The sequence below is a fragment of the Schistocerca piceifrons genome, chromosome 5 (genome assembly GCF_021461385.2).
Source record: "Schistocerca piceifrons isolate TAMUIC-IGC-003096 chromosome 5, iqSchPice1.1, whole genome shotgun sequence".
Lineage (NCBI taxonomy): Eukaryota > Metazoa > Arthropoda > Insecta > Orthoptera > Acrididae > Schistocerca > Schistocerca piceifrons.
Window position 1 is genome coordinate 299,006,121 of NC_060142.1, and position 12,014 is coordinate 299,018,134.

General features: G+C 41.5%; 1 protein-coding gene across 1 annotated transcript; it reads right to left on the reverse strand.

The window, feature by feature from the left end:
* Window positions 1-2,246: 2,246 nt before the first annotated feature.
* On the reverse strand, window positions 2,247-8,711 carry LOC124798954 (piggyBac transposable element-derived protein 4-like). The gene is made up of 2 exons (XM_047262488.1): window positions 7,814-8,711; window positions 2,247-2,350 (listed from the first exon to the last, which is right to left on the reverse strand). Exons 1-2 carry the CDS (start codon window positions 8,709-8,711, stop codon window positions 2,247-2,249), a joined length of 1,002 nt encoding a protein of 333 aa, XP_047118444.1.
* Between the last annotated feature and the right edge of the window lie 3,303 nt (window positions 8,712-12,014).

Sequence of the window (12,014 nt, forward strand, 5' to 3'; positions counted from 1 at the left end):
CTGTAATGCGTGGTTAATTTCCAGTAGTGCACAGCTTGAGTCGATGGGTGAAGGTGACTTCTGGAAATTAATTTTCCGATGCATTAGCCTTTCGCATGTTTCTGTAACACAAGAGAGACCGTCATGTCCAAATATTTGCATCATGCAAAATATTTTGCCACGACTCTGTATCTGTAATTTGTTGGAAAAACTAACCTCACATTCCTCTGTCCTAAATTTTAAAGAACTGCCCTTTCCAAGCGTATTTTTTAATTTACAAATGGTAGATAGTTTACTTGCATCCCACACAGACAAAAGCTCTTGCAAGAAATTAATGCATGAATTCCTATACGAAAACTACATGACAGTTCGTCACCAAAGTTCAGCAGCAGTCTTTAATTCAATTACACACAAATCAATAAAAAAAATTATCGCAAAAGTGATGCAAAATATCGCAGCGAAATACGTTGGATTAATTTTTCGTATGGCCGGACGTAAGAAATATGATGCATGTAGATATAAGTCTTCTGACACTAAATAATGGGTAAGGAAATTAAAATTTTTGCAGTGACCGGCGAGACAATGGGCTAGTGTAAGAAGAGGATGCTTGGGACGGGAAGATTAATCGTTTCCGTCCGACAGATGCTTCCTCATCCGGGAAGACAGGCAGTGCTAAGTGACACCACCATTAATAACAAATCCGTTTACAGTTTTTATAATAAAGTTTGAGTTGAAGGCTGGGCAACACATATAAACGTCGTATGACAGAGAATGGGTTTCGGAATGTGCACGTACCGCGAAATGGGATTGAAAATAAAGTGTCGGGAAGTAAACAGATGTAGTTACATCTACTTCTATGCGAATCATTGAAACAGTGTGGCAGAGTGTCCCTTTCTTAATTTACCATGCACTGAAATTTCTTTCTACTTCGTGTACCGGAAGAGCATTGGAATAATGTCTCTGTTCATGGTATTATTGCCTTATTTTAAGTTTAGCCCTCCACTCGATAGAAGTACGGAGTTAAAGAATTTTCGTGGTCTCTCCACTGCAAAACAGTTCTCGAAATCATCGAAGCAAGTTCTCGCGAGTTGCACGGCGTCATTTATTGATAGTAACTCAGTTAACAAGTTCTAACATTTCTCTCTCGCTGTCCCTCCAGCGAAACAAGCCTGCGTCCGCTCGTACCACCTTTACTTAATGTTGTAGAAGGGCAATATCATAGTATTAGAGGCGTTACAATGTATGACACGATAATGATTTTAACACATGTTTCGTAGCAGTTCGAATCACAGAAGTCTCGCAGCTGTTAACAGAAACATAAATGTGGCTTAAATTTTCCGGGACGAAACGAACTGCGACACTGCTAACAGCTGCTGAGGTGACATACCACGCAGCCTAGTTCACACCATCAAGCCTCAAACAGAAAAAAGCGATATGAAATTTCGACTAGATGTGAACTTTACAGCGTGTACCTGAGAAGTGAGACAGAACATTGGGCAGATGGCGCATTCTGCTAGGTCAGAACTTCCTTAGAGACGCCAGCTAACACAGTGTGACGGTCACTCCATTCTATCCGCTATTGACATTAGTCTTTAGCATTTGTTTATATTACATTCTGGTTTTCTTGAAGGAAGTCTTGTCATCCAAAATACTTAACATAGGTTATCCGTAACTAAGCTATTCACGAACATTTCAAACCTTTAGATGAAAACCACGAAACCTTCTCCTTTCTATAAAACTTATACAGTTGAAGAAGAAGTTAGATACTGCAGAAGTGAGGAAGCTCTGTTAGAAATTAGAAAATAAACTGAGTAAGGGCCCAACTCTGATATTTGTCAAAACGACCTCTTTAACAAGACAGCGCTCACATTAGTTCACCCTTATCACTGCGCAAACCAATTACCGTTTTTCTTTTTACTTTTTGTAATTTATGGTAAGTTTCTGTGGGACCAAACTTTTGAGGTCATCAGTCCCTAGTGTTACACACTACTTAATCTAACATAAACTATTTTACGCTAAGGACAACACACACGTGCACGAGGGAGGACTCCCGAGAACCGTGGCAAGGCACCAACCCATTAACGTCGTAAATCAAATATTAGCAACCATTTTAATTGCAGTATTTCCGAATTTAACGATTACACTTAAAGTTTTCCAAACATTACCAACCTCAATCGCTCACAGTGAAAGCTCTTTCTCTAAATTATAAATAATGAGGTAATTACCACAAACGGACGTTGTCACCAAGTAGACTTCTTTATTAGTGGTTAGTAGTGAACACGATTTAGGCGCCCAGGGGAGATGGCATCTATGGTGGCAAGGTTTGGTGGCAGCAATGTCAGCAGTGTGTCCTGGTCAGGGTACAGGCAGCCTGAAACACATAAACATATGAAAACAACTTAAATATTCAAGCTTTGTATTCAGATTCACGCTACAACTCTCGCTTTGCGCACCAGTCCTGAGTCCGCGCAGCCGCACATGTCCCGGCTATGCATGGCTTTGCTGCTGCAGCAAGGAGCGTCAGAGCAGCAGAGACCTGCTGTAATTCTTGGATAGGATTTCAGAAGTGGAGCTCACCGTGGCGAGCGAAGGCATGCCCCACCCGAACTCCTGCACTAGAGTAGGGGGGCGAGCGGCTGAACTTCCCTGGTCACAGGTGTCTATCCTCCAGAACAGAAGTTCGGTAGTGCAGGGGTGAGCTAGAAGGCAGCTCACCAGAGGGAAGGCGCTATATCCGGAAAGGTGGGCTCAGAACCTGCAGTGTGATGGCAGTGAAGGCCCAAAGACTAGGTGACCACTCGTAGAAAAATATCATCCTTTCTCCTCGTGGTTGGTGCTGTCTGACTGGGACACATTTGAGTACAAATGTTTAGGCAGTTAGCCATAGGGATCGTCGTGGAACCCTTGACTAACAATATAGACGTCCTAGGTCCCAGGTTCGAACCCCTCCACTGCCTGTATTTTGTGTAAAAGTCATCAGTAATAGCTCCCGAATATTTTCGAAGTAAGAAGGCACGATCACACTGAGAATGGCCTTCTCATTGGTGTGGGAGTAAGCCTCTAAAAGAAGGAAGAATCAGCTACCATCAAGTACATGATCGTGCAGAAGGTAATAGAGACCACTCCATTGAAGACATACAATGTATAACCACAGTACGTAACTGAAAAAGTGTCATGACAATTTCTACATTAACAAAATGGTTCCGGACCATTCCCCCATTCGGATCTCCGGGAGCTGACTGCCAAATGGAAGATGACCATGAGAAAAAGACTGAATTACCAACGAAAGAGTAACGTTCTACGAGTCAGGGCGTGGAATGTCAGAACTTTGAACTAGATCGGGACACTAGAAAATCTGAATTGGGAAATCAAAGGCTCAATCTAGAAGTAGTAGGGGTCAGTGAAATGAAACGGAAAGAAGACCAGGATTTCCGTCAGACGAGTATAGGACAACATCAACAGCAACAGAAAATGGTATAATAGGAGTAGGGTTCGTAATGAATTGGAAGGTAGGGCAGAGAGTGTGTTACTGTGAATAGTTTAGTAATAGGGTTGTTCTTACCAGAATCGACGGCAAACCAACACCAACAACAATAGTTCAGGTATACATGACGGCGTCGCAAGCTGAAGATGAAGAGGTAGAGAAGTATATGAGGATATTGAGAAGGTAACACAGTACGTAAAGGGAGATGAAAATATCATATTCATAGGGGATTGGAATGCTGTTGTAGGGGAAGAAGGAAAGGATACAGGAGGATATGGGCTTGGTACAAGGAATGAGAGAATAGAAACACTAATTAACCTCTGTAGTAAATTTCCGCTAGTAATAACGAAGACTCTCTTCAAGACTCACAAGACTAGGAGGTATACGTGGAAAAGGCCAGGGAGATAAACGAAGATTTCAGTTAGATTACATCATGGTCAGGCAGAGATTCGGAAACCAGATACTGGATTGTAAGGCGTATGCAGAAGCAAATATAGGCACAGACAAAAATTTAGTGGGGCTGAATAGCAGTCTGAAGTTTAAGAGACTAGTCAGGAAGGATCACTACTCAAAGAAGTGAGATACAGAAGTACTAAGAAATGAAGAGGTACACTTCAAGTTCTCTAAGGCTATAGGCACTGCGATAACGAATAGTTCAGTACGCATTTCAGTCGAAGAGGAGTGGACGTCTCTGAAAAGGGAAATCTCAGAAGGTGGAAAGAAACACGTAGGTGCACAGAAGGTAATTGCTAAGAAACCATGGGTAACAGGAGAAATACATCAGTTGAACGATTATAGACATAAGTAAGAAAATGTTCGGCGATATTCAGGAATACATAAATACAAGTTGTTAGGGGCAGAATAAATAGAAGTTGCAGGAAAGCTACGGCGTAGTGGCAGCTTGAAAAATGTGAAGAAATCGAAAAAGAAATGATTGTCAGCATGACTGACTCAGTATATGGAAAAGCCAAACAACCTTCTGTGAAATTAAAAGAAAGGGTTGTAACCTTTAGATTACAACAGGAATTACTCTCTAGAGCGGAGAGGTGCAAAGAATACATTGAAGGTATCTATGAGGAGAAAGAGAAGAATCAGAAGCCAATATAGCGGAGATAGGGGATCCAGTATTAGAAACAGGGTTTTAATGCGCTTTTTCAATACGGCATAAAGGATATATAGCTTTCCATCAGGATTTCTAAATCATTGGTGGAAATGGCGAAAAAACAACTACTCACGTTGGTGTGCAGAATGTATCAGACTGGCGAAGTACCACCAGATTTACGGAAAAAAATATTACCCGGACGATTCCGAAGACTGCAAGATCTGACAATTGCGAGAATTACCGCACAATCAGCTTAACAGCTCACGCACCCAAGTTGCTGACATTAATGGTATACAAAAGACTGGAAAAGAGAATTCAGGATGTATTATATGACGCTCAGCTTTAGAAAAGGTAAAGGAACCAGAGCGGCAGTTCTACAGTGCAGCTGGAAATTAAAGAAAAAACAACCATGTGCTAGGATTAAAATGGGCGCAAGGTCGGGATGTAGTCTTTGCCCCTACCGTTCAGACAATTCATCGAAGAAGCAATTTTGGAAATGAGAGAGAGGAATTCTGTTTCAAGGTGCAAGGATATCAATGATTAGATTCACTAATGACATTGCTATCCTCAATGAAAGTGAAGAAGAATTAGGGGACCTGTTGCATGGAATGAGGAGTCTAATGAGTACAGAATATGGATTGTGAGTAAGTCGAAGAAACTTGAAAGTAATGAGAAGTAGCAGAAATGAGTACAGCAGAAAAATTAACATGAAGACTTTTGGTCATGAGGTAGGTGAAGTTTAAGAATAATGCGACCTAGGCAACAAAATAACACATGACGGACGGCGCAAGGAGGACGTAATAAAGCGCATACGCACTGGTGATAAGGCATTCTGGGACAAGAGGACTCTACCAGTGTCATTGTAGACCTCAGTCAGTGTGAGAAATTACTTAGAACGTACGTTCGGAGCACAGCATTGTACGATAGTGAAAGATGGTGTGAAAACCTGAACAGAAGAGAAATGAAGCATTTATGATGTGATGCTATGTAAGAATGTTGAAAATTACGTTGATAGATAAGATAAAGAGCCAACGGCCTTGGAGCAGCGGTAACACTGGTTCCCGTCATATCACCGTAGTTATTCGTTGTCGGGCTGGGCCAGCACTTGGATGGGTGACCACCCGGTCTGCCGTGCTCTATTGACAAGCGGGCGCACTCAGCTGTTGTGAGGAAAACTGAGGAGTTACTTAATTGAGAAGTAGCTGCTCCGGTCTCGTACACTGAAAAATGGCCGGAAAAGTGGTGTGTTGACCACATGGAACTCCATATCCGCATCCAGTGACACCTGTGGGCTCAGGATGACACGGCGGCCAGTCGGTACCGTTGGGCCTTCCAAGGCCTGTTCGGATGGAGTCTTTATATAACGTAAGGAATGAGGAAGTTCTGCTGAGAATCGAAGAGGTAATACTGACAAGATGTAAGGATAGGATGATAGGTCATCTGTGAAGATCAGGACGTAACGTCCTTGATACTAGAGGGAGTTGTGGAGGATTAAATGTGTAGAGGAAGACAGATTGGAATACATCCAGCAAATATCTGATGATGTAGGCTGTAAATTCTACTCTGAGACTGAAGAGGTTGGTACAGTATAGGAATTGGTAGCAGGCCGCATCCAACCAGTCAGAATAGTGATGACTCAAAATAAATAAGAAGATGCTCAAGTGTTCTGCTGAGGTAACGCTTCGAATTACGCTTGTCCACGTACGTCCGTCGCTATACGGTGTGGAAACCGGCCATCCGGTCTCACAGAAGCCCTGTCCTTTTAATGTGACTTCGGTGTTACGATCCTGAGACCGGCTCGTCTCGCAATGCGTAAACAAGCCTGTTCTCACAACGTCGGCTGCCAAGGATTCTTGAAACTCCTGTGACAGAGCTGTGTCGAATCGTTAAAGACTTCTACACTAGTTACCTTACAGCTTTTTGTTTTTGTTGTGGTCTTCAGTCTGAAGACCGGTGTGATGAAGCGCTCCTTACTACTATATTCGGTGCTGGTCTCTTCATCTTCGAATAACTGCTGCAAGCTATATCCTTCTGACTCTGCTTATTGCATTCGTCTGTTGGTCTCCCCTTACGATTCACCCTAGGACTCACTCTGCTAAAATTTCCCTAGTACTTCATCTGGGGTCATACATGACCCTAATCAATATGTAATTGACTGTGTGTACTAATCATTCAGAGAACAACGTACTGTCGTTTAATACTGTTTGTTTACATTTTATTTATTATTTAGACACATTTCACAGCTTTTTTAACAGGTATGTACATAGTAGAATTAAATTACATATGGCAGAGTAATTACATATCAGAAGTTACAATATTACTCTAAGTCATAATTTGTTTCACTCATAAATGTTTCACAATGGCTTCAAATTTACAGAAAATGTGATGAACAACTCAACAGGAAACATAATTCTAACCGGAATTCGTACCATAGTCATCTGCACATATTTTGCAAGTAGTAACTATTTCAGAATGTTCCTTGCAAACAAATTTGTTACACTTTTTGCATGTTGAACCGTATTTTGTGTCCTTTGATCGGGGGCAAAAGGAGCATCTGCCTCGCTTTCTCTTCTGATTCTCGGGTATTACGTCTGGATGTCCATTGTCTAACAGATCATCAAATCCACACCGTTTGATACTGCTAATAATATCCTTGTTCCTTTCTTGTGGTAAACTCAAACGACGTTCCACTTGGGGCTTTGCCATTTCTTTGGCCAACTTCATTAGAAAAAGACGTCTCTCTGTTTTTTCAACAGCAACACAGAAGAGTCTGTAGGCATTGAGTGCAGCTAGATCGACAAGATCATAAAATACTGCTAATGGCCAACGTTTTGTACCCTTTTTCACAGAATATTAAGAGCTCATTTGATCTAGCGTATCAACACCTGATTTTGTTGAGTTGTAATACAACACTACTTCTGGTTTTCGTTTCAAGTTGTTTTCTTTGGGCACTTCAAATGATTGATGTTGTGTTGACAGGAGTAACACAGCCTTATTTCTTATTGGAACATACGAAACTAACAGGGCTTTACCACTGTATGCAAATCTGGTATTGCATTCTTCCCTAATTTTCGAAGGCAAAAACTCTTTTGGGACTTCTTTTCTTGCAGAACGTAGAGTACCTACAAGTGTCAACTTCATTTTAAACAATTCTTGGCCAAGGTCATAGCTCGTGAAAAAATTGTCAGTGCCAATATTTCTACCACTGCCAGCCAAATGACGCACTAAATCTAAGACCACTCTCTTGCCTTGACTCCTTCCAGTGTACATTTGAAGATTTGTCAGATAACCATGTTCACAGTCTACTGCGCACCATATCTTGATGCCATACTTTCCTGGCTTTGAAGGAATGTAGACCTTGAAACTGCACCGACCTCTGTATACGCAAAGATGTTCATCAACAGAAATGTTGCTGGAAGGTATAAATGATGTTTGATATTGCACGGCAAACAAATCAAATATTTCCTGTACAGCTTCAGCCTTATTTACAGTCCTCTCTTTCCTTTCAAGTCTTGTGATGCGGTCGTCAAAACCAAGTGAACGCAGAATGTCCTCATATCGCCTCCTTGACATAGTAGCACGGAATAGAGGAGTGCCATATTCAGAGTCCCAAAATTCGTCAATAGGTTTCCCCCGGCTCTTCTGTACGCCATACAGAATCAGCAAGCCTAAAAATGAAAGAAGCTCGCATCTGTCTGTATCACGCCAGTTAACTAATTTTCCAGACACTTTCAATCCATTTCCTCGTTGATTTGTGAACTGAACTATTATATCCAGCAATTCATTAGTAATAATCTGCCTGAAACAGTCAACAGCTGAGCTAACACTAACTGTACTAGGAATACCTGCTGAAAATCGTTGTATGTCGCGGATTGGAAATCTACGAATTGATGGTTCTTTTGTACTCCATGCAATATCCCGACCCCTGCTTACCAGTACTGAACTTTCATCTTCTCCACTGTCATCATTTTCAGCAAGAATATCATTTTCTTCTAATTCATGTAAACAAATTTCATCACTTTGGTCTATCTGTGACTCTGTTCCATCATCTTCGGCGTCACTACCTTCTGAATCACTACTGCTACGAAATAAGTCTTCCATAGCTTGTTCTACACTATAGCCAGGAGCAAAACGTATTCCATCCATGCTGAAATTACACTGCAACAACAAACGTACAAACGAACTTCCAGTTTGAGGTTAGTTCTGAGTAACACCTGAATAACACCTGAATTCAGTGTTACCAACTCAAAATACCTAAGAAAGAGATTGATAGTTGATAATCTATACATTCTATGAATGTTACATATAATCTATCTGGGGTCATATTTGACCCCCACAGTAGTTTTTGTTAGTTATTGATTTAAATGTTGCGTCAAGCACTCTAAAACTTTTTGTGAGAGAACTACAATACTGTGTGGTAAAAGTCATAAAATTCTGGATTTTTACAAGAAATAGAAATATTATTTTATCCATAGTAAAGAAGATTGGGGTCACCTATGACCCCAGAGTGAGTCCTAGGGTTAATATCTCCCCAAACCCCCTTCTATCACCAAGCTGGGGATCTCTTGCTGTCTCAGAATGTGTCCTGTCAATCGATCCCTTCATTTTGTTATGTTGTGCCAAAAATTTCTTGTCTCACAAACTCTCTTCGGTAACTTCTCATTAGGAACGTGATCGACCCACTGAATCTTTGGCATTCTCCTCCAGAACCACATTTCAAAAGCTTCTATTCCCTTCATGTGTCAATTGTTTATCTTCTATATTCCACTTCCATATATGGCTAAAGTCGAGACAAATACATTCAGGAAATTCTTCCTAACACTTAATTCTGTATTCGATGTTAACAAAGTCCTCTTCTTCAGAAATGCTTTTCTTGCCTTTCCAGTCAACATTTTATATCCTCTCTACTTCAGTTGCCCAAATACCGAAACTCTTCTGCTACCTTAAGTATCTCTTTCCCTGATCTGATTTCGTTGGCATCACCTGATTTAATTCGACTACATTCCTTTATCGTTACTTTGCTTTTGTTGACGTTCATCTTGCATCCTCCTTTCAAGACACTGTCTATTTCTCTCAACTGTCTATTTCTTTCAACTGCTCTTCTAAGTCCATTGCTCTCTCTGATAGAACAACAACATTATCGGCAAACCTTAATGTCTTTATTTTTTTTCCATGAACTTTGTTCCTTCTCCAAATTTTTTTTTTTTTTTGTTTCCTTCAGTGCTTCTTCCGTGTACAGATTGAATAACATCGGGAATAGGCTGCAACCCTGTCCCACTCTCTTCTCAACCACTGCTTCCCTTTCATGCCCATCGAGTTTTATTAGTGGAATTTGGTTTCTGTACATGTTCTAAATAGTCTTTCGCTCACTATATTGTTCCTCTGCTAACTTCGGAATTTCAGAGAGAGTATTTCAGTCAACATCGTCAAACGTTTTCTCTAAGTTTGCAAAAGCTGTAAATGAAGGTTTACTTTTGCTCAATCTGTTTTCTAAGATACGTTGTAGGATCAGTATTGCCTGGAGTGTTCCTACATTTCTCCGGAATCAGTTCAGACAGCCCTTTCAGCAACCATTTCCTTTTCTTACAGCCACTTTCTCGTGACTTTCCTGCACTTCCACTTTATTTCGCTTCCTAAGCATTTTCGTACTATGGTAACTTGCGTGATTTCGATCCTCAGGCCGGGCGCCGTAGCTGTGGACACTCACGTAATATCGAAACCACTTTGGACGTAAAAATGTGACGAAAGGATACTTTTAGCGGGAATACTGGGAACAATTTACGGATCTCTCGTATAAACCGAAAACTCACTTCTTCTCTGGATATGTACAGATATCTCAAGGCTGAGAGGTGAACGCAGATACTAACATCAAAACACCTCATTGAAACGACAACAAAAACTGTTATTAAATATAAGGTCTCAGAGAGTTTGGATTGGGCAGACATGGCAGAAGTTAGTTGTCTGAGGAGTTTGCTTATCAGAGAGCACTAAAGTCTTCATTCGGTGTCGTCTGTACAACGTTAGCTGCAGCTGGGCATCGATCTACGGTGGCGTGTGTATTGGGCCGGTGGCTGTCCTTCACCTCTGTGAGTAGAGCTGGCAATGCGTGGCAGATGATTGACAGTTGTCAGCCATTGAATGGCATGTTCTTCTCGTGCAGGCCAGGGGAGATTAGCTCAGTGGTCCGCTGCTGAAAAGATATGCCTTCGGCGAATTTCGCTTTAGGTGCACATCAAAAGTACTTGGACACGTCTATGTAATGTGGAATTGGTCACAAGGTGTCACAAGGGATGAACTTGCCAGCACAAAGGGAGGTGAGAAGCTTTGTCAGTAGAGAATGGGTGACAGCAGACCGAGTCCGTCAGGAGAGCTCAATGACTTTGATGGCCAGTAGTCATTGAATGCCATCTGACCAATATACACATCAGTTACATTTCTACTCTTCTGTCCAGTACTGCTGTTAAAGAACAACCACAGTGAAACGAAGACCTTGAAAAGGAACTTAATGTACCGATCCAATGTTTTCATAAATTGCTAGCACGCAGAAATTATTAGCAAGAGTTTCTTCTCTTGCAGGTAATACCTCAGCTGGTGTCCAAAAGGAGAGAACAGGGTTATTTATTGAATTTTTTTCTGTTGTGTACCACGTTTCCCATTTTCCTTTCCTTTGTGCGGGCTGGACGGTATAAATGAGTGAGTGTGTCAACTAGCAGAAAGCTTTCGGCACAGATGGTCACACTGCATGAATGGTCGTTCTGGGGTAGGGTAGTACCAACCCCCCAAGCTTGAACTAGTTTAGCAGAGACCAAGTTTGCAGGTCAGGGCAAAGATGACACGTAGGCGCGCGAATTGACTCTGTCAAGTCGGCGCGCTACCCCCACCACGTTTGTAAGCGGAACGGTTAAGCGAATTCGGTTGGAAGAGCACTTGTTCCTGGGTTGTGGTGCTGGACAGACTGCATGGGGGCTTAATTATTATTTATGAAAATAATTTTTATTTTTCGTAGCTGTAAGTCCGATTACGTAGTCTCGTAAACGGTTGGCCCTGACTAGTTTTAGTACGCAATCTGACTGCATAGAATAAGCGCCACCCCCACTACGTTAGTAAGCGGAAGGGTTAGGCGAATTCGGTTGGAAGAGCACTTGTTCCTGGGTCGTGGTGCTGGACAAACTGCATGGGGGCTTAATTATTATTTATGAAAATAATTTTTATTTTTCGTAGCTGTAAGTCCGATTACGCAGTCTCGTAAACGGTTGGCCCTGACTAGTTTTAGTACGCAATCTGACTGCATAGAATAACAACAAAGAATGAGAGAAAATTTCCGTTAACACAATTAATTAATTAAGCCCCCAGCAACTATAAAACCTACGAAACCAAAACACAAGTGTAATTGTTCTGTGTGTGGAAGTGTGATTCAACGTACACATCTGGCACGGTTCTTCTTCAATA

Bases quoted from the DNA above. Each gene is read 5' to 3' on its own strand.
- LOC124798954 (XM_047262488.1), bottom strand. From the start codon at position 8,711: ATGGATGGAATACGTTTTGCTCCTGGCTATAGTGTAGAACAAGCTATG. The intron at 2,351-7,813 runs GCAAGAGAGTGG...TATGTGTTTCAG, and splicing joins GTACACTGGAAGGAGTCAAG to GCTGCCTGTACCCTGACCAG.